A 23307-nucleotide genomic window follows, 5' to 3' on the forward strand; every position below is an offset into this window, starting at 1 on the left:
TTATATCCATCCACCAAATTTTAGTTTGTTAGGTAAGTATACTTTGGAAAGATAATCAGATGATATGAAGGTCAAAGCTTGGATTTCTGCCTTCATTTTAGAGTCTGCCATTACTTCCATCTGTCAACAAAAGTTAAAATATAGTCATACCAGAGTTCTTTGCTGCATTTCTGTCAGTTCAACAGACTGGTACATCCAGACTTTGTTCTCCAAAATCATTGGCAGTAGCCTTTAGGGTCAACCAGAATATTCTACAGCTGCTATAGCTAAAAATATCCGGAATGAGGATACCTGTGAGGGTGCCTTCAAAAATTAGGAGTGATTTGGGCTCTTTACGATTATTTCTCCCCCTTCTCTCCCACCCCAGCCACTCCCAACCTATGATACAGCTGTAGACGGTGGTTATATAACTCTGATGAGGATAAAAACAGGCTCTCTCCGTTCTGTTGATGTTACCTGTTAGCATCTATATAATTCAATGTTTACTAACATTGGTTGTTGGTTATATAAAATTTCAAGGAGGCTGTCTTATATGAATATATGAATAGCCACTGCTAAAGAAAATGGTAATTAAACTTACAACATTTCGATTTTAGAAAGAAACATACTTCTTTTCTCCAAAATGGTTGGCAGGTAATGTAAGGTCTCTTCAGGATACTGTCAAGTTTCATTTGGTCCCGTTTTGTCAGTGGAATTAAAGTATTTTTAGGTATGTTTAACCTAGAAAAAAAACAGAAGAAAAAAACCTATCAGTAAAAGCGGAGTGCTCCTATAATTTGAAGGTCATTCACATTTCACCTCTATTTGTTGTGCTCTTTCAAGAAACTGAGAAATGACAGCCAGGAAAAGTGGTGCAAGTCCACCTGTTAATCCACTAACGCCATGCATATCAGCAGCAGGGCAGCCCGAGGATAGATGCAGGGAAGCCTCCCAGAGTCCTTTAAGCTCCACTATTGGAGCAGGGAGCACCAACGTGCGCGACCAGCGGCTGGAATTCACTGGGAGATTTCCGGTTCCACTGAGTACTTGATTCGTTGTAATTCACTGAGAATTCTGGGACAGGGAAGGTCGAACATTCCTGTTTAATTCTCTCTCTCTCTCTCACACACACACATACAAGTATCTAGTTTTAAATTTGAAAAAAAATTATTTAAAAAAAAGTAGAACATAATTTTATCTTGGTATAAAACCCACTGCCGTCAAGTCGATTCCGGCTCGTTTTAAAAATAGAACATGAAAAGTCCAGGATTGATGGTGTGGCTACTGTTTGAAGTCACAGATCCCGGATTTCCCAGGGGAGCTCCAGTTTCATAGTCTTTTTCAGTGTCCCCATAATTATGACCATTTGCAGTGGCAGCTCCTGTATAGGGGTGACAATTTGATTGAAAGGGAAGCCTATGGAATTTCTCTTGAAGTCATGTTTCTGCAGCTACCACATTGTTTTTCCTTTGATTGTATATTAATATGGAGTGGCCTTTGAGGTCACTGATGGAGCTGACATAAGACGTAGCTAGAGTCTCTCCAAGCCCCTCACTTTAATAATGATTGGATCATTTGTCCTGACTTTGCATTAGAAGTGGTCTTCACACAAACAGGTTACCACCACGGGGTTTTGACCACGACATATACACTAAATTCCACAGCTTTGATTCACTAGAGCATAAATATCCAAAAATCTAAAACACAATGTTTTCTCTCGTGCCCTAGTTTTTTAAGAGGGGGCTGATCACCCAAAACCTGCACATGTTCCATATTTAGGAAATAAGCACCTGTGTCCAGGGGTTGCTCGCTGCTTAAAGAAATCCAATAAACATTTTGAAGTTCACTCTCATTAACCAATTAACACAGCCAGATAATGTTTTTTTTTTTAATATCACATTATCGAAGATGAAAAAGAAGTGATAATGCCCTATGCTGAGGGACAGGTGGGCTCTTACTCTCTGATGGAAAAGCAAAATAGTTAACCTCTCCAAGGACAAAGTCTTAAAAATGTGCATACCTTTTGACCCAGCAATTCTTCTGGGAATTCAGCCTAAGGGACTAATTCAAGATGTGGGCAGAGATTGGGTTACAAGAGCATCCGTCAAACACTACCTGTAAGAACAGGATTTGGAGACCACCTATGTCTGACTATGAGGGGTTAACTCAACAAACTTTGGCACATCCCACACTGGAACTCAGTCACAGAAGACATTAAAATGAGATTGTAGAAGAGAAATATGTTTATTTACATGGGAAAGTGATCACATCGTGTTGTGAGAAAAAAGATTACAAAATAATATTAGAACATGATCCCATATTTGCTAAAACTTACAGCTATGGGAGGCAGAGCCAAGATGGCAGAACAGACAGATGCTTCCGTCGAGCCCTCTTTTACAACAAAGACCCGAAAAAACAAGTGAAACGAGTATATTTGTGACAAGCTGGGAGCCCTGAGCATCAAAGGCAAGCTTAGACAACGAACTGAGGGGCAGCGGAAGGAAGAGACCGTTCAGAAGTGGAGAGGAGTTACCAGACCTGAATCGTGGGGAGCCCTCAGGCACCATTCCCAGAGTGGTGGCGGCAGCGGGCTGGTCCTAACGTTCGGCCACAGTTTCCTCAGGGAGAAGCAGCCAGCCACACAGCCCACTCGCACCTCCGGAACCTGAGAAGGGCACTCTCGGCAAAAGCTAAGTAATTGCTACTTGCGTATATTTTACCACGCCCCCCCCACCCCCAAGCCAGCTTCAGCAGCTGAATCCCCAGGCCTGAGATAGACCCTGGTGAGCACCTAGAACCATCCTTCCAGCCTTGGGGAAGGAAAAAATTTGCAAATGGGGGGAAAAGATAATCTGCTAGCTCCATTAACTGGGGGAGCTCAGGACAGAAGCAACTCCTATCCAGGCATAAACCATCCATGGACCTTGAGCACCTTTCCCTTCTGCATGGACCTGTGTGGGCCTATTTTGGGAGAATAGGCCCTTACTCACAAACTCCAACCATTTCAGCTGTGCAGTGGAGAGGTGGGTGTTTGACGTTTGACATTGCTTTGCCTAGTAAACAAGGTCCTCACCTACCCACAACAGGGACCTAATGACTGGTGGCTCCACTTGGGTCGCCCAGCCACCCTCGACAGGGGCCCAGGATAACTGGTACCTCCCAGTCCTTACAACAAATCTTTGGGTGCCCATGGTCTCTCTGCAGAGCCCACCCACCAGCACACTCTAGGGAACAGAGACGCATTTTCCTCAGAGACACTTGGGGGTTGGTTCTCAGCCCCCTGCCTTGTTCTGAGCATCACCCCCTGCTGCAATCAGATACAGGCATATATGCCAATCACCCCTGCCCCTCTAAGACTGTAGGACAGAGCCTATACCACACACTTGTTATCAGCTACCTGGAAACCTGAGCTGAACTCATAGAAGAAAACTGAATGGACTCCTAGACTGATATACCAGATAACAGCTCTAGCCAGCTGGGGACAGGACGCCAGAGCTCCAAAGGCGAAAATAATCAAGCTAGCTCACTCAAGCAACCCATGGGGTATAACAAAACAAAACAAAGCAAGCAACTACGACACAGTAAGCAAGCATAAACTAATACAATAACTTATAGATGGCTCAGAGACAACAGTCAATATCAAGTCACATAACGAAACAGGCCAGGATCACCTCAACAGGCTCTCAAAACAAAGAATCCAGGGATCTTTTAGATGAAAGCGCATTCCTAGAATTACCAGATGCAGAAAATAAAAGTTTAATATACAGAACCCTTCAAGACATCAGGAAGGAAATGAGGCAATATGCAGAACAAGCCAAGGAATACACAGATAAAGCAACTGAAGAACTCAGAAAGATTATTCAGGAACATAATGAAAAGTTTAATAAGCTGGAAAAATCCATAGACAGACAGCAATCACAAATTCAGAAGATTAACAATAAAATTACAGAATTAGACAACTCAATAGAAAGTCAGAGGAGTAGAATTGAGCAACTAGAAGCTAGAATTTCTCAACTTGAAGATAAATCACTTGGCACTAATATATTTGAAGAAAAATCAGATAAAAGAATTAAAAAAAATAAAGAAACCTTAAGGATCATGTGGGACTCTATTGATAAAGAGAAATAACCTACGAGTGACTGGAGTACCAGAACAGGGAGGGATAACAGAGAATACAGAGAAAATTGGTGAAGATTTGTTGGCAGAAAACTTCCCTGATATTGTGAAAGATGAGAAGATATCTATCCAAGCTACTCATCGAACTCCACATAAAGTAGATTTAAAAAGAAAGTCACCAAGACATATTATAATCAAGCTTGCCAAAACCAAAGATAAAGAGACAATTGTAAGAGCAGTGAGGGATAAAAGAAAAGTCACCTACAAAGGACAGCCAATAAGAATAAGCTCGGACTACTCGGCAGAAACCATGCAGGCAAGAAGGCAATGGGATGACATATTTAAAAAAGTGAAGGAAAAAAATTGCCTGCCAAGAATCATATATCCATCAAAATTGTCTCTTAAATATGAAGGTGAAATTAAGACATTTCCAGATAAACTCAAGTTGAGGGAATTTGTAAAAACCAAACCAAAACTACAAGAAATATTGAAGGGAGTTCCTTGGTTAGAAAATCAATAATATCAGGTATCAACCCAAGACTAGAACACCGGGCAGAGCAACCAGAAGTCAACCCAGACAGGGAAAACAAAAAAAAAAAAACAAAGCAAGATTAAAAAAAAAAAAAGCCCAACACAGGGTAATGGCAATGTTATTATACAAAAGAAGACAACATTAAAATAATAAAGAGGAACTAAGAAATGTAATCATACACCTTCCATATGGAGAGGAAGATACGGCGATACAAAGAAATAAAAGTTAGTTTTAAATTTAGAAAAATAGGAGTAAATAATAAGGTAACCACAAAGGAGACAAACTATCCTACTCATCAAAATAAAATGCAAGGGAAAAACACAGACTCATTAGAAACAAAAACAAATATGAGGAAAGGACAACATATAAAGAAAATCTACTCAGCACATTAAATCAAGCGGGAAAAAGAAACCATCAACACACAAAAAAAGACATCAAAAGGATAGCACTGAATTCATACCTATCCATAATTACCCTGAATGTCAATGGACTAAATGCACCAATAAAGAGACAGACAGTGGCAGAATGGATTAAAAAACAAGATCCATCTATATGCTGCCTACAAGAGACACACCTTAGACTTAGAGACACAAGCTAAAACTCAAAGGATGGAAAAAAAATATATCAAGCAAACAACAGTCAAAAAAGAGCAGGAGTGGCAATATTAATTTCTGACAAAATAGATTTTAAAGTTAAAACCATCAGATAGGATAAGGAAGGACACTATACGATGATTAAAGAGATAATACACCAAGAAGATATAACCATATTAAATATTTATGCACCCAATGACAGGGCTGCAAGATACATAAAACAAACTCTATCAGCATTGAAAAGTGAGATAGACAGCTCCACAATAATAGTAGGAGACTTCAACATACCACTTTCGGTGAAGGACAGGATATCCAGAAAAAAGCTGAATAAAGATATGGAAGATCTAAATGCCACAATCAACCAACTTGACCTCGTAGACATATACAGAACACTCCACCCCACAGCAACCAACTATACTTTCTTTTCTAGTGCTCATGGAACAGTCTCTAGAATAGACCACATATTAAGTCATAAAGCAAGCCTTAGCAGAATCCAAAACATTGAAATATTACAAAGCATCGTCTTTGACCATAAGGCCATAAAAGTGGGAATCAATAACAGGAAAAGCAGGGAAAAGAAATCAAACACTTGCAAACTGAACAATACCCTGCTCAAAAAAGACTGGATTATAGAAGACATTAAGGATGGAATAAAGAAATTCATAGAATTCCAATGAGAATGAAAACACTTCCTATCAGAACCTTTGGGACACAGCAAAAGTGGTGCTCAGAGGCCAATTTGTACCAATAAATGCACACATCCAAAAAGAAGAAAGGGCCAAAATCAAAGAATTATCCCTACAACTTGAACAAATAGACAGAGAGCAACAAAAGAAACCCACAGGTACCAGAAGAAAACAAACAATAAAAATTAGAGCTGAACTAAATGAAATAGAAAACAGAAACAATTGAAAGAATTAACAAGACCAAAAGCTGGTTTTTTGAAAAACTCAACAAAATTGAAAAACCACTAGCCAAACTGACAAAAGAAAAACAGGAGAGGAAGCAAATAACCCGAATAAGAAATGAGATGGGTGATATTACAACAGACCCAACTGAAATTAAAAGAATCATATCAGATTACTATGAAAAACTATACTCAAATTTGAAAACCTAGAAAAAAATGGATGAATTTCTAGAAACACACTACCTACCTAAACTAACACAGAGGGAGAACAACTATATAGACCTATAACAAAAGAGGTTGAAAAGGTAATCAAAAAACTCCCAACAAAAAAAAGCCCTGGTCCGGACGGCTTCACTGCAGAGTACTACCAAACTTTCAGAGAAGAGTTAACACCACTACTACTAAAGGTATTTCAGAGCATAGAAAAGGACGGAATACTACCTAACTCATTCTATGAAGCCACCATCTCCCTGATACCAAAACCAGGTAAAGACACCACAAGAAAAGAAAATTATAGACCTATATCCCTCATGAATGTAGATGCAAAAATCCTCAACAAAATTCTAGCCAATTGAATTCCACAACATATCAAAAAAATAATTCACCATGACCAAGTGGGATTCATTACCAGGTATGCAGGGATGGTTCAACATTAGAAAAACAATTAATGTAATCCACCACATAAATAAAACAAAAGACAAGAATCACATGATTTTATCAATTGATGCAGAAAAGGCATTTGATAAAGTTCAACACTCATTCATGATAAAAGCTCTCAGCAAAATAGGAATAGAAGGAAAATTTCTCAACATAATAAAGGGCATTTATACAAAACCAACAGCCAACATCACCCTAAATGGAGAGAGCCTGAAAACGTTCCCATTGAGATCAAGAACCAGACAAGGATGCCCTTTATCACCACTCTTATTCAACATTGTGCTGGAAGTCCTAGCCAGAGCAATTAGGCTAGATAAAGAAATAAAGGGCATCCAGATTGGCAAGGAAGAAGTCAAAGTATCTCTACTTGCAGATGACATAATCTTATACACAAAAAACCCTAAGGAATCCTCCAGAAAACTACTGAAGCTAACAGAAGAGTTCAGCAGAGTATCAGGATACAAGATAAACATACAAAAATCAGTTGGATTTCTCTACACCAATAAAAAGAACATCGAAGAGGAAATCACCAAGTGAATTGCATTTATAGTAGCCCCCAAGAAGATAAAATACTTAGGAATAAATCTTACCAGAGGTGTAAAAGACTTATACAAAGAAAACTACGGTACACTTCTGCAAAAAACCAAAAGAGACTTTCATAAGTGGAAGAACATACCTTGTTCGTGGATAGGGAGACTTAACATTATAAAAATGTCTATTCTACCAAAAGCAATCTATACATTTAATGCAATTCCGATCAAAATCCCAACGACATTCTTTAATGAGATGGAGAAAAAAATCACCAATTTCATATGGAAGGGGAAGAGACCCCAGATAAATAAGGCATTACTGAAAAAGAAGAACAAAGTGGGAGGCCTTACTTTACCTGATTTTAGAACCTATTATACCGCCACAGTAGTCAAAACAGCCTGGTACTGGCACAATAACAGAAATATAGACCAATGGAACAGAATTGAGAATCCAGACATAAATCCATGCACATATGAGCAGTTGATATTTGACAAAGGCCCCAAAACAGTTAAATGGGGAAAAGACAGTCTTTTTAACAAATGGTGCTGGCAGAACTGGATATCCATCTGCAAAAAAATGAAACAAGACCCATACCTCACTCCATGCACAAAAACTAACTCGAAATGGGTCAAAGACCTAAATATCAAATCTAAAACGATAAAGATTATGGAAGAAAAAATAGGGACAACATTAGGAGCCCTAATACATGGCATAAACACTATATTGAACATTACAAAGAATGCAGAAGAGAAACTGGATAACTGGGAGCTCCTAAAAATCAAACACCTATGCTCATCCAAAGACTTCACCAAAAGAGTAAAAAGATTACCTACAGACTGGGAAAAAGTTTTTAGCCACGACATTTCTGATCAACGCCTGATCTCTAAAATCTACATGATACTGCAAAAACTCAACTTCAAAAAGACAAATAACCAAATTAAAAAACAAGCAAAAGATATGAATAGACACTTCACTAAAGAAGACATTCAAGTAGCTAACAGACATATGAGGAAATGTTCACGATCGTTAGCCATTACAGAAATGCAGATCAAAACTATACAATGAGATTTCACCTCACTCCAACAAGGCTGTCATTAATGCAAAGCACACAAAAGAATAAATGTTGGAGAGGCTGTGGAGAGACTGGAACACTTCTACACTGCTGGTGGGAATGTCAAATGGTACAACCACTTTGGAAATGGATTTGGAGCTTCCTTAAAAAGCTAGAAATAGAACTACCATACGATCCAGCAATTCCACTCCTTGGAATATATCCCAGAGAAATAAGAGCCTTTACACAACAGATACATGCACACCCATGTTTACTGCAGCACTGTTTACAATAGCAAGAAGATGGAAGCAACCAAGGTGCTCATCAACGGATGAATGGATAAATAAATTATGGTATATTCACACAATGGAATACTACGCATCGATAAAGAACAGTGAGAAATCTGTGAAACATTTCATAACATGGAGAAACCTGGAAGGCATTATGCTGAGTGAAATTAGTCAGCTGCAAAAGGACAAATATTGTATAAGACTGCTATTATAAGAACTTGAGAAATAGTTTAAACTGAGAAGAAAACATTCTTTCATGGTTACGAGAGGGGGGAGGGAAGGAGGGTGGAAGAGGGGCACTCACTACATTCGATAGTAGATAAGAACTACTTTCGGTGAAGGCAAAGACAGCACTCAAGACAGGGGAGGACAGCAGAATTGGACTAAACCAAAAGCAAAGAAGTTTCCTGAATAAACTGAATGCTTCGAAGGCCAGCATAGCAGGGGCAGGGGTCTGGGGACCATGGTTTCAGGGGACATCTAAGTCAATTGGCATAATAAAATCTATTAAGAAAACATTCTGCATCCCACTTTGAAGAGTGGCATCTGGGGTCTTAAATGTTAGCAAGCAGCCATCTAAGATGCATCAATTGGTCTCAACCCACCTGGATCAAAGGAGAATGAAGAACACCAAAGACACAAGGTGATGACGAGCCCAAGAGACAGAAAAGGCCACATGAACCAGAGACTACATCATCCTGAGACCAGAAGAACTAGATGGTGCCCGGCTACAACCGATGACTGCCCTGACAGGGAACATAACAGAGAACCCCTGAGGGAGCATGAGAGCTTTGGGATGCAGACCCCAAATTCTCATAAGACCAGACTCAATGGTCTGACTGAGACTAGAAGGACCCCGGTGGTCATGGCCCCCAGACCTTCTGTTGGCCCAGGACAGGAAGCATTCCCGAAGCCAACTCTTCAGACATGGATTGGGATTGGATTGGACAATGGGTTGGATAGGGATGCTGGTGAGGAGTGAGCTTCTTGGAACAGGTGGACACTGGAGACTATGTTGGCATCTCCTGCCTGGAGGAGGGATAAGAGGGTGGAGGGGGTTAGAAGCTGGAGAAATGGACACGAAAAGAGAGAGTGGAGGGAGAGAGCAGGCTGTCTCATTAGGCGGAGAGTAATGGGGAGTGTGTAGCAAGGTGTATATGGGTTTTTGTGTGAGAGACTGACTTGATTTGTAAACTTTCACTTGAAGCAAAAAAAAAAATTATAGCTATGTACAGAAATAGAAGGATATAGACAAAGCATTAAAGGTACTCATCTGTAGGTGATTTTTATCTTGTTCCTTAATGATATTTTTTCTATAAAGAACACATAAATTAGATTTGCCAAACTTTAGGCACCCCAACTTTAAGTAAACTTAAAATGTGTTTTATGAAATTAAAACTAAATCTATGAAAGAATTGACTCACATGCAGGATGATTTATTATACCTTCTACGGAACACATAATAGCAAATAATTACCATTTAATTAGATTAAATGTGTTATACTTTCTAATTACAAAAGAATTGACAAAATGTTTTAACCATAAAAAGTAAAACAAAAATGTTTTTGCTGGCTGAAAGTGCAACTGACCAACTTTATTTGTGAAGTTTTTTAAGTAAATGAAATAGAAACACTGATGAATTTAACTCATAATTACATAATTCTGATTCACAGTCTAAGGAAAAAACACTAAGCTTACCTTTGTAGTGACTTTTTAGGCTTATTGTTACATAGTATAATGAATCACCATTGTGCTAAACCATCTAACCTTTTAATATCAGAAGGGAGGAGACCAAGCCATCTAATTGCTGGAACTGTGAGATTATGGGCCTCAAAAGACATAGACTAAAATAAAAAGTAAAAGTATATTAAAAAAAGTATATTAGGTCAGGCTAAATTGCAGAGAACCAGCATACTTTTATTTATTAGGAAGTACAAGCATTAAACGTAACTTCACATCCCCCGAGTCCACAGAAGAATATCCCAGTGAGCTTTGCTAAACCAGATTATCACTGACAATTTTGAAAGAGTTTTTTAGTGTTTCTGTATTAATTTTCCATAAAGCAAAACTATAACTGAACCTACCTGACCTGCATTTATTATTCTTCTTTGTGACTCATATTTTACCACCTTGCTCCACCATCCTTTTCGTCAGCTATAAACATATACAGGGACACTTCAGGACACTTAAGTTATATAACCAACTCCATTGCCATCGAGTCCGTTCTGATAGCGACCTTAAAGGACGGAGCAGAGCTGCCCCACAGTGTTTCCAAGGAGCTGTTGGTGGATTCGAACTGCCAACTTTTAGGCTAACAGTTGAACGCTTAACCACTGTGCCACCAGGGCTACGACAGTGGTTTCCAAACTGTGCCATGCCTTAGAATCACTTGGAGGGCACCACCTCTAGAATGGATGGGGGCTGAGGTTTGCACTTTTTTTCTTTTTTGTGATTTAGTTGAAAGTATACTGCTCAAGTTAGTTTCTCATACAAAAATTTATACACACATTGTTATGTGACCTTAGTTGCTATCCCTAGATGGGAAAGCACACTCCTCCTTTCCACCCCGGAATTCACGTGTCCATTCAACCCGTTCCTATCCTTTTCTGCCTTTTCATCTCACCTCTAGACAGGAGCTGCCAATTTAGTCTCGTGCATCTATTTGAACTAAGAAGCACGCTCTTCACAGGTATCATTTTATATGTTATAGTCCAGTCTATGTCTGCAGAGTTGGCTTCGGGAATGGTGAGGTATGCATTTCTAACAAGCTCCCAGGTAATGCTAATGCTGCTTGGTCCTGGGCCCAAACTTTGAGAATCACTGATGTATTTGAATTGCAGACTCATGAAGAAATTTGGTGTTTTCATTTCTCCTTATGGTAGGAGAAAGGGAATTGGCAAAGTCAGAATCCAAGTCTATACACAATGTTGTTATGCTTGTTGAGTGTTGTTGAGTCATTCCAACTCATAGCTACCTTATGTACAACAGAACAAAACACTGCCCGGTCCTCCACCGTCCTCAAAATCGTTGTTTTGCTTTAGTTCATTGTTGCAGCCACTGCGTCAATCCATCACGTTGGGGGACTTCCTCTTTTTCACCGACCCTCCACTCTCCCAAGCATGATGTCCTACTCCAGGGGACTGGTCCCTCCTTATAACATGTCCTAAGTAAATGAGATGAAGTCGTACCATCCTTGCTTCTAAGGAGCATTCTGGCTCTACCTCTTTCAAGACAGATTTGTTCATTCTTTTGGCAGTTCATAGTATATTCAATATTCTTCGCCAACACCATAACTCAAAGGTGTCAATTCTTCTTCAGTCTTCCTTATTCATTGTCCAGCTTTCACATGAATAGGAGGTAATTGTAAACACCATGGCTTGGGTCAGGCTCACCTTAGTCTTCAAGGTGACACCTTTGTTTGTTTGTTTGTTTTTAACACTTTAAAGAGGTCTTTTGCAGCAGATTTGCCCAATGCAATGCGTCATTTGATTTCTTGACTGCTGCTTCCATGGCTGTTGATTGTGGGTCCAAGTAAAATGAAATCCTTGACAACTTCAATCTTTTCCCCATTTACCATGATGTTGCTTAATGGTTGAGTTGTAAGGATTTTTGTTTAAAAAAAAAAATTGTTGAGTTGGAGGTATAATCCAGACTGAAGGCTGTGGTCTTTGATCTTCATTAGTAAGTGCTTCAAGTTCTCTTCACTTTCAGTAAGCAAGGTTGTGTCATCCGCATAACATGGGTTTTTAACGAGTCTTCCTCCAATCCTGACGCCCCATTCTTCTTCAAGAAGAACATAATACTCAGAGTATATCTGGCTATCAGACTATCTTGTTACCCTGAACCCCACAGCTAATCCTACCTGCCATCTGAGGTTGTATCAGCCATGCTGGAGGCTGGAATTACAACCACTGAAATGCAGATAGGTCCTAGACTAGGATACTGGCTCCTCTGGGACATTTGGGGCCCTAAGGTTACTAAGACAGCAATGGGTTTTTTGGGGTTTTTTTTTTAAGGTTACTAGGGAGACCCTGGTGGCATAGCGGTTAAGAGCTACAGCTGCTAATCAGAAGGTCAGCAGTTCAAGTCCACCAGGTGCTCCTTGGAAACCCTATGGGGCAGTTCTACTCTGTCCTTTAGGGTTGCTATGAGTCAGAATTGACTCCACGGCAACAGGTTATTAAGGTTACTAGGGAGTGATAAAGGACAGGCAATGCAGAAAGTGCACTAAGGAACAGAAAATATCTGAATAGTGGAGTAAGGAAAAATATCTTGTTATACTTACCAGAGACCCATACTTATAGATGCACATTATTTCTATGCCTGTTAAAAGAAAACCAACTTTAAAATGTCTTCTTGCATGTTACAGGTTTGAATCATTTGCCCTCTAAAATTTTATCTGACATCTGCAATTTTTATTTTCGAGGACATAACAAATGAAAAATGTATAGTTCTCAGTCTAATACAGCAAAAAAATAGCAATAAATTTCCTTGATTATAGTCCTTAATTTTTACATAATAATAATAACCTTTTAAATATTTTGTGAAAAGTGTCCCGAGAGGAAAAAAAAAACACAACTACAAATATGATTTAATTCTGGCACTTTCAAATAGTACAACGATAGATTACCATGTGGGTCAGCATCTACGAGAGTGAAAATGGGAATGTGAAAGAGATCCCACAGCTTCTTGACTAACAGTCTTGTGTTCAGGTCAGGTACTCCCTTTCCCTAAAAGCAAGATTGGAACTATACATTTTAATTTCAGTAGAATGAAATCGACTAAACTGCACCCTTATTTTACTAATAATCTAAGAGTTAAATCCTCCCCGCCGCCCCGAGTTCCAAGTGGTGGAGGGGTGGGGCTGGCTGTGACGAAACGGACAGCATAGAAAACGGGCTCATGAGCCCACCGGCATTCATACCTTTGCCTTTGTTAGCCCACTCCTAGGCAGTGATCCTAAGAAATATTTCAGCAGAAATAAATAATAAAAAATCCCAAACACTTAAAGGTATTTGTTGCAGTATTATTTAAAATTACTGCAAATACCAAAATATTACAAAAATGACTATAAATAACCAAAATATCTAACACTGGAGACGTGGAGAGGCGGCATGGCATGCAGCATCTGGGGGCCAGGCAGCCTGGGTGTGCACCTCACACTGCCGCTTCTTTGCAGCATGAACCTGAAAAAGTGATGTGCTCTTTCTGCGTCCTGGTTTCTTCATCTGTAAAATGCACATCAGGAGTCCTGGTGGTGCAATGGTTAAGCACTTGGCTGCTAACTGAAAGACTGACTGAACCCATCCAGCAGCTCCGAGGGAGAAAGAACTGGTGATCTGCTCCCATAAAGATTACGGCCTAGAAAACCCTATGGGGCAGTGTTACTCTGTTACATGGGGTCAATATGAGTCAGAATCGACTTGATGGCACCTGACAACAACAACAAAAATTCACATAACTCTTCATAAGGTTATTATAAGAAGTTATTTAATAATTGTAAAGCACTTAGAAGCTTACCCAGTTAAATTTAGGGTTTAATAAACCCTAAATGATGAAATAATATTATAAAGTCATTAAAGCAAGAATTACATAATATTATAAAGTCATTAAAGCAAGAATTACATAGCGAAGTAATTTAAAGCACATAGTACTAACTGATGCCTGTGGCTCCCTGTGTGGTGCTATCTCAACCTCAGAAGCCACAACTTATGCTTCTGTGTTCTTTGCTATTCTTTGCACAATCGTGTTAAAAAGAAAAAAAAAGAAAGTCAGATCCTTTTGATTGAATTAATGGAATTACCTGGTCCACAAACTGTATGAGGAAGAACAAGGAGCCGCACTTGCTAACTCAACCTGCCCGAAGCCCCAGTGCTGCCATATCATGTAGGAACAAGCAGCCCCAGCGGCAACAGGGTGAGGTGACCCAAGCTCACCCTAGTACAAGAAACTCACTTTTGAGGTATTTAAGAATCGGGCCACTGCTTTGATTTTAGTCAGACTTGAGGATGTTTAAATGAACACCTTGAAATTCTTGCATCATATTGATAACAGAACGTTGTCCAAGCTGTGGAGATATTATAAACCCATCTTACCCATCACCAGAGCATACATGTTAGTCTGGGGACTGCAGTAAAGGCAGACAATATACCGTAACCATGATGCATGGAGATATTTTGCTGCAAAAGTTATCATCTAGGAGACGCTGAAATGTCGCATCTTTTTCCACAATTAACAGAAATTTTGCATCTGTAATTAAATCTGTGAAGTTAAGGCTGAACCACATGTACTCTTGAAGGTGACAGTATTTAAATTTACCCCACCAACTAAAATAATGATGCCATAGAGATCAATGAAAAAACAGCTATAAATAAAATATTTTATTTTACTTTTAAATATATAAATGCAGACATCTATTTATACTTTTAAATATTGTCTTCCTGGCTAGACAGCAAGTACCTAAGAGTAGGAACCACAGTGTGTTTATTTTGACTAGAGGGTCTAACTTGTTCTCTGCACATAATGAAGATTTGGTTCATCAGAGGAACAAACGAAGAATTATTGTAACCATTCCCAAAGACAACTCTTCAGACAGGGATTGGACTGGACTATAAGATAGACAACAATACTGGTGAGGAGTGAGCTTCTTGGCTCAAGTAGACACATGAGACTATGAGGGCAACTCCTGTCTGGAAGGGAGATGAGAAGGCAGAGGGGGACAGAACTGGCTGAATGATCACAGGGAATACAGGGTGGAGAGGAGGAGTGTGCTGTCTCACTGGGGGACAGCAACTAGGAGTACACAGCAAGGTGTATATAAATTTTTGTATGAGAGACTGACTTGTAACCTTTCACTTAGAGCACAATAAAAATTAAAAAGAGAAATCGTTGTAAAAGTTTCATTTTCCCACTCAAAGGATACTCCGAAGTCCTTGAATGTTAGATGGCACAGCAACAGCCTAAGTTGACAAAACAAGAAAGTTTTTTTTTTTTAAATAAAAAGTGAGTATAACTTTATAATCTATCACAAAAATCTATATTTTCATTTTCCTTTGACTATACCAGTCATCAGAGATTTATTCCTCATTAAGAACACAGGAGGAAAGTTTCCGGGATAAAATGAATGCTTCAAAGGTCAGCGGAGCAAGGGCGGGGGTCTGGGGAACATGGTTTGCGGGGACTTCTAAGTCAATTGGCAAAATAATTCTAGTATGAAATCATTCTGCATCCCACTTTGAAATGTGGCGTCTGGGGTCTTAAATGCTAACAAGCGGCCATCTAAGATGCATCAATTGGTCTCAACCCACCTGGAGCAAAGGAAAATGAAGAACACCAAGGCCACATGACAACTAAGAGCCCAAGAGACAGAAAGGGCCACATGAACCAGAGACCTACATCATCCTGAGACCAGAAGAACTAGTTGGTGCCCGGCCACAATCGATGACTGCCCTGACAGGGAGCACAGCAGAGGACCCCTGAGGGAGCAGGAGATCAGTGGGATACAGACCCCAAATTCTCATAAAAAGACCAAACTTAATGGTCTGACTGAGACTAGAGGAATCCCGGCGGCCATGCTCCCCAGATCTTCTGTTGGCACAGGACAGGAACCATCCCCGAAGACAACTCATCAGACATGAAAGGGACTGGTCAGCGGGTGGGAGAGAGACGCTGATGAAGAGTGAGCTAATTATACCAGGTGGACACTTGAGATTGTGTTGGCAACTCTTGTCTGGAGGGGGGATGGGAGGAGAGAGAGAGAGGGAAGCCGGCAAAATCGTCAAGAAAGGAGAGACTGAAAGGGCTGACTCAAGAGGCAGAGAGCAAGTGGGAGTAGGGAGTGAGATGTATGTAAACTTATATGTGACAGACTGATTGGATTTGTAAACGTTCACTTGAAGCTTAATAAAAGTTATTAAAAAAAAAAAAAGAACACAGGAGGAAACAGATCTACCCCTCAGTAAGAAAAGAGACACACGGCCCAAACTATCTCCCAGCAGGTGAGATCCTCTAGGAAGCTCTGTAGGTGAGAGGTTCAAAAAGCCAACACTGATGGGCCAAGGTGAATAAGGCTTCCTGATGCAGGGTCTCCTAAGCATCACCCTCCTCTTTTCCCAACTGGTAACTTGGCCCTTTTCCAAACATCTCTGCTAGCGTAGTACTATCGTCTTGCTATATACCAAAGCCAACCAAATAATTTAGCGTTAAATATATTAATTTCAGAACCAGGAAAGTTTTAGCAAGGTTACAGGAACAACCATGCCATAATGGTCAAGTCACACTCTACCTGGATATAACAGTATACTTTTTTAAAGGAATGTACACATAACGTTTAATTCAACATGACATTTGACAATTGGCATATTTTGAAACTATGTAATGTACAGCACTGTAAAACATATACTTATTTATACCTCAGGTTTAATTTCAAATCTTAAGCTCTAGACTACATAATAAAGCAGGAAATAGAACACATCTCAGAAACAAAGGGTCTGACAGGGACTTAATGCAGCCCGTGAGAGCATCAGTGGTGCTTACTGTCGAGCAACCAGTACAGTTCACTCTGGTGCCATCTTCCTCAATGTAGCTTAAATTGCCAGCAATTAAACCTTTTGATGTAGATAACTGAAAAAAAAAAAAAGGCATATTTAAAACCTTTTTCACTAATATATGTTGCTAAGTTATCCACCAGCCGCTCCTTGGAAAACCTATGGGACAGTTCTACTCTGCCCACAGGGTCGCTATGAGTCAGAATCGACTCGACGGCAACGGGTTTTTTGTTTGTTTGTTTTAAGCCATTCCTCATGTTTGCCTGCAAAACTACAGTTTTAACTCGGCTTGGGATTTAAGAAATAAAAAACATGTAAGAGAATTTAGGAATTGAGAATATTTGGCAAGTCATCTGTTTTAGTTCATTCCTGCAAGGGAATATATTGAAAACAGATTAAGTTTACAGTAAGAATAATATAGTATCTAGGAATACCAAAAGAAGGCACAGATTAAATTTTTATTTTGATCACAATTTTTACATATTCTGCTTTAAAATAAGCCGATTTGCACTCAGTGCTACTTACTATATGTAGGCTCCTCCTTGGCACTTTTAACATACAAGAAATGTCATTGATTATGTTGTCCACAACAGTCTGGTTACCAAAGAGCTGGCTGTCAGTGTAATATATGTCTCTACGAAAATTTTAAAAATGCATTTTTAATTAATGATATTCTCTTTGAATATGACAAATAACCCAAAACCCAGTGCCGTCGAGTCAATTCCAAATAGTGGGGTCTTATTTGAAGAAAATGTTAACTAGGCTAAACATATGAAGAAAGTTATTACCCATAGTCTACTCTTATGCAATTTTTGAAAGCATATAATAAAAGTTAACTAAATCACACATTGCATTTTACAGGGTAATTTGCCGGAACAATGTATTTACCTTTTGGTTGCGTAAGTGTTGCTTTGTACTAATTTATAAACCATGGACAATATTTTAAGAATTAGAGCTGGAAAAGACATGATAAACAAGTTACTCATCATTATCTCACACAGTAAAAAGATACTGCTAACAGAAACTACAATGGTATTCATTTTAAAATTAAAAAAAATATGAAATTAAAAAAAACAAGGATTATTAACTGTCCCCAGTTACTTTTTATACATTTTATCTTTCCAAAATAGGAGGACTAAATACAGAGTAATAACTGCCTGGAGAATCAGTAAAATTAATTTCTCCATGAACAGCTACACTGAGAGAATAATGTCCCACTGACCCACATACCCTGAAACATACATTTACTTTGGAATGATAATCTACTCCCATGGTTGTTGACAACAAATTCTAGACATTTATCTCAAGTACAAGAGTGGTCTATTAAAGAACAAGTAAAATTTAACTAGGAGCAACTAAAAGTCAGAAGGGAGTTGAATATATTTATTTCTTCTTTACCACTAAACAAGAAAGATTTACCGAAATTTTGAACTGATTTTGGTGAATCACTTTTGATCTTTCTTGTGGTACACTGCGATACCATCTGAAGTCCCACAGAATCTTCAAACCTGTCATTTTGTTTAAAACAAGGGAGTAAGATGGAAAAAAACATTTTAAACATCAAACAGTATGTATTTAATGTCCTCTTCACATTAAGTTACACATCTCCTCTCCGTGTACTCACTGAAGCTTTGGCATAACTGTTTTGTAAACTTAGATCATTACAGGTGGCAATTAGCTTTGTGACATACAAAGCACTACAATAAAATGTTTAAAGAAAAAGAATTAAAGACCTTACTGTGATATATATACAATTAGATATACATATATATATATATATACACACATATAATGTCTTTCCTGGTAAAATATGTAGTATATGTAAAAAGTTTTCAAATATTTCACATTTTTATTGGCATTTTATTCATTTTAATAATTGTTAGTTTTGAAACATTATAATTCTGATTTAATGCCAAAATTAATTAAATAAAATAATTTATATTAGGTTGCTGAATAGAACTGCCAAGCCTGTCCTAAAGGTGGCAGAATGCACCAGGCAAAGAGGCCAGATGTCGACTGCTTGAAGACTGGATGAAATCCATCTTTGAAAATATTATAGAAAAGAACTAGATAGTGCCCAGCCACGACTACTGACCATTCTGATCAGGGCCACAATAAACGGACCTGAAAAAATGGGAGAAAACACAGAACAGAGTTCAAATTCTTAAAAAAGTCCAAACTTACCTGATCAGTTGAGACTAGAGGAATCCCTGAGACTAGAGCCCTGGGATACTCTTTAAACCTTGAACCAAAATTATCCCCTAAGGTCACCTTTTAGGGAAATAACAGACAGGCACACAAAATAAAGGATATTACCCATGAGTACTGGGACCCATTAAAAAAAAGATCTATGAGACCACAATGTCAACACTTAGTCTCAAGCAAAGATGAGAAGATAAAGGGTCAGGGAAACTAAAGTACTGGAAATAGAACAACCAGAACACAATTAAATAGAATGTTGATATTTTGTGAAAAATGTAACTAACGTTACTGAACAATTTTTGTAGAAAGTGTCAAATGGGAACCTAATTTTCACTGAAAACACAATAAATTATTACACAAAATATGATTCAAAACTACAGTTTATATTAATTACAAAGGAATATTTAGCAACTAACTGATTGCTGTCAAGTTGATTCCTGACTCATGGCAACCCCATGTATTACCGGATAGAACTGCTCCATAGGGCTTTCTTGGATGTAATCTTTATGGAAGCAGATTGCCAGGACTTTCTTTCATGGCACCACTGGGTGGGTTCAAACCCCCAACCCTTAGGGTAGTAGTGCAAACAGTTTGCCCCATCCAGGCACCTTCCTGAGTAAGGAGCCTCAAATTATTTTTACTCTGTTTCTGTAGCTCTTAGAAAGTATGAGGCATCTTTACAGGGAAGAATCTATACGCTGAAAAGCTGGAAAACTATATAACTAGGCTCGAGGACTTTCATGAAGCCAATTGCTGACCTTACTCTTCTTGGACATGTAACTCAGCAGAGAGAGGAGATCTGACAAGAGCAAGAGCCTTTGAAATGTGCTGCTATGCTCCAGATACATTTGTTTTTGGTCTTCGGGATCGGTTGTAATTCCTCTGAGCAAGTGGTTTGCTTTTGCGGTATCTTATTGATGAGACTTCCACTGACCACATTTCCTCCACTGAGTGCTATGAAAGCTTAGATCTAAGTTTGGGGTCTATTCTTAGCAAGACAATAGGGCTTTATCATGTGCATTTTGAATTCTAACCTCTTTTGGTGCTCCATCTTATAACCCTAGCATTATTATTATTTTTTTTTAATTAGCCCTGGCTGTGCAACGGTTAAGTGCTCAGCTGATAACCAAAGGTTGGTGGTTCAAATCCACCAGGAGGCTCTATAGGAGAAAGACAGGGAGATCTGTTTCCTTAAAGATTACAGCCAAGAAAACCCTACTCTGCCACATGATGTCACTATGAGTCAGAATCTACAGCACCCAACAACAGCATTGTTCTTTCTTTACCTTATCTTTCACACCTAGCTTCCATAACTTTCTGTATGAAATATATTTTGTAAATTTCCATAAATTCTTTTTGGCATGTTAAAGGCAATGAAATAAATAAAGTCTGATTAGAACTCTGAGATAAATTCAAATAATGATACAGATACTGCATATAAAAATAAAAATGCAAAATGCCCACTTTATATTTTCCCAGCTTGATCTGTTGTCTATAGTGAATGCAGGTGCTTCATTTCTTGCCAAGCTTGCGATTATGTCTTGGATAATATTTTCGATAGCTGCAAGAACCTCAGTACTGAAATAAGAAACACACTGTGATTTGATCTTAATTATAAATTAGGCCTTTACAATATGTGACTTATCCCCAGAACAACACTAAGTAACTTTCGTTTCATTGGTTGTTTTTTAAGACCAGGTAATCCATATCAATAATGATTTCTCCCATTAAACCTTGACATCAGTACATTAAAACAACAGCTACATTTAGAGCAATTACTTAGGGAAAAAAACTCATTTGCTTATAGTTTTATGTAATTCTCAATTACCAGTTGAAGTCATAGCTCCCTTTTATATTAATAAGGCAATATAATTTATAAACGCATTTTCCCTACTTTTTATACTAACCTACTTTAATGTAGCTGAATTTAGATACAAATTTGTCGGCTTGAGATTCTAACGATAAATGTTTTAATTAAAAATGATGTAATACTGGCTTTCAACTTGATTTTTTTTCCTCAAAAATGCAGTGCGAAAATATTCCAAAAGAAACACTACTCTTAGCACATTACCCTAGCTGATCTCGTGCCTTGAATCAATGTTTTTGGATTTTAGTAATACAAAAGAGAGGAAAAAAAAGTTAAATCAGTGCCATGAAAAGAATAAATTTTGATTTCTGTACCAAATGGTTGACTTCGCAACTCTTATGCCATTTCACAGCAATATTAAGACTGAGCCCAGTTTTCTGTCAGCTGACAAAAATTTTAATTTCACCATTTAACTTTAACCATCAGTTTTCAAAAATGTTCTGTTATATACACAAATAGCATATTGAGTAGGAATGGAAATCAAATTAAATCTGGAAAATGGGTAAAATGTAGAGTTTTAATTTCCACGAAAACTCCATTGGCTGAAAAAACACGTATTTAAAAAGCAATATTTTCTAACAATGAGAGGTAAAAACTAACTCAAATATCTCATTAGTTTTTCCAGTTTGAAAAAATGTTGCTCAACAATACTGTAACCAACCTTAAGATACAATCAGATTAATTTACATCTGAAATGTAAACAAGGAACTCCCCACTCCCTCCTTTCTCTCACCCTCTCAAGCTTTCCCTCAAACTAAATTCTTTTGTCAAAAGTTTGTTTGCTTATGGGTGTTTTTGTTTCGTTTTTGGCACTTAGCTAGGGCTTAAAAAAAAAGTTCGCTGATAAACCAGACACAAAAAGCGAGCAAAACGAAGAACATTTTAACTTAATGAAATTGATAACATTCTCTGTAGTTAATTGCAATTGCAGTACCTGGAGAATCTCTGTAATTAATTTTAAAAAATCATTTACATTGTGTCCATTTCCGTGTATACGTCAAAAGAACGGTTCTTTTATTATAACTTACTTAAAAGAGGTACACTGAAATACTGGTCATTTTGAGAAAAACATTGCTTACTGAGTGTGAACTGTCATTTTCCCTCAAAAAAAAAAAAAAAACTTGCAGTCAAAAATCTTTTTAAGTTAAAAATTTATGAAGAACTCCGAGAGCCTGACTGCGAGGATGCTCCTAGAACATTCTAGGAGAGCGTTCTAGGAAAACATTCTAGAAGACACAAAGCAGGCTGTGCCCAGGCTTTGGGGTTGGCAAGAAGAGCTGAAGCAGGAAGGTGGCAGGAACGCTAAGGAAGGGCCTCTCTGGGGGCTGGGGGCTGGGGGCTGGGGGCTGGGGGCTGGGGGCTGGGGGCTGGGGGCTGGGGGCTGGGGGCTGGTCTGAGAGGCACCCCCCCCCCCGTGGCCTGGACAACAGCGAGATGGCCCTGCTCCCCTGAGGTCAGAGCGACAGGAATTAGCTCAGAAAGGGGCGCCCCAAAATCTATTTTGCACATCCTCCTCCTCAACCCATGCGCCCCATGGAACATTCTCGCTCTCTCTTATACCTCGAGGCAGGGCGGGTCCCCCCGCGAGGGGTCTCCTCGCCGACTCTCCTCAGGTCGGCCAGCAGGAAAGCCCTGTGCTGGTCCAAAACCTTGAAGAACGAGGCCTCAGGCCCCATGGGTGCGAAGGCCATGAAGGCCGACGCCGCCGACGAAATCTTGCCCACCGCCCACCGCGCGCTTCCACACAGCTAGGCGCGCCTTTCCCGCGCTTTCTTTCGGGCTGGGCCAGCGCGCGTGCGCACACCGCACCCCGGGAGGCGGGGTCGGGAGGACGCATGCCTACAGACGCTTTTCCGATGGAGTGGAGTGCGCAAGCGCACACCCTTTTCCGGTGTGGTCCCACCTGGGGAGTGTAAGTGATGCGCACCTCCCGGATGCGCGGTGTGGTCAGCAACTGAATGTGCAGGGCTGAGACGTTTATGCGGCATGCATGGGATGTTGGACTCAAAATTCCTTGAGATGGTTTTATTTTCTCT

At 39.2% G+C, this 23307-nt stretch overlaps 1 protein-coding gene across 2 annotated transcripts; it reads right to left on the reverse strand.

The window, feature by feature from the left end:
* Window positions 1–22962, reverse strand: SPO11 (SPO11 initiator of meiotic double stranded breaks). 2 transcript variants are annotated; one of them, XM_049869673.1, is made up of 13 exons: window positions 22832–22962; window positions 20869–20982; window positions 18622–18710; window positions 18091–18157; window positions 17728–17836; window positions 17192–17278; window positions 15579–15615; window positions 14808–14917; window positions 13287–13386; window positions 12942–12979; window positions 10424–10500; window positions 609–720; window positions 1–120 (listed from the first exon to the last, which is right to left on the reverse strand). In XM_049869673.1, exons 1-13 carry the CDS (start codon window positions 22960–22962, stop codon window positions 1–3), a joined length of 1191 nt encoding a protein of 396 aa, XP_049725630.1. The 2 variants fall into 2 exon arrangements, with proteins under 2 accessions (XP_049725630.1, XP_049725631.1); XM_049869674.1 differs by lacking the exon at window positions 20869–20982.
* Window positions 22963–23307: the final 345 nt, after the last annotated feature.

Source organism: Elephas maximus, chromosome 25, assembly GCF_024166365.1.
Source record: "Elephas maximus indicus isolate mEleMax1 chromosome 25, mEleMax1 primary haplotype, whole genome shotgun sequence".
NCBI lineage: Eukaryota > Metazoa > Chordata > Mammalia > Proboscidea > Elephantidae > Elephas > Elephas maximus.

Excerpts from the sequence above, each read along its gene's own strand:
- SPO11 (XM_049869673.1), bottom strand. The coding sequence starts at position 22,962 with ATGGCCTTCGCACCCATGGGGCCTGAGGCCTCGTTCTTCAAGGTTTTG. Across the intron at positions 18,158-18,621 it reads AAAATCAGTTCAAAATTTCG|CTCTAATTCTTAAAATATTG; the intron begins GTAAATCTTTCT and ends TGTCTTTTCCAG. Across the intron at positions 15,616-17,191 it reads ACTGTACTGGTTGCTCGACA|GCTGTTGCTGTGCCATCTAA; the intron begins GTAAGCACCACT and ends TTGTCAACTTAG.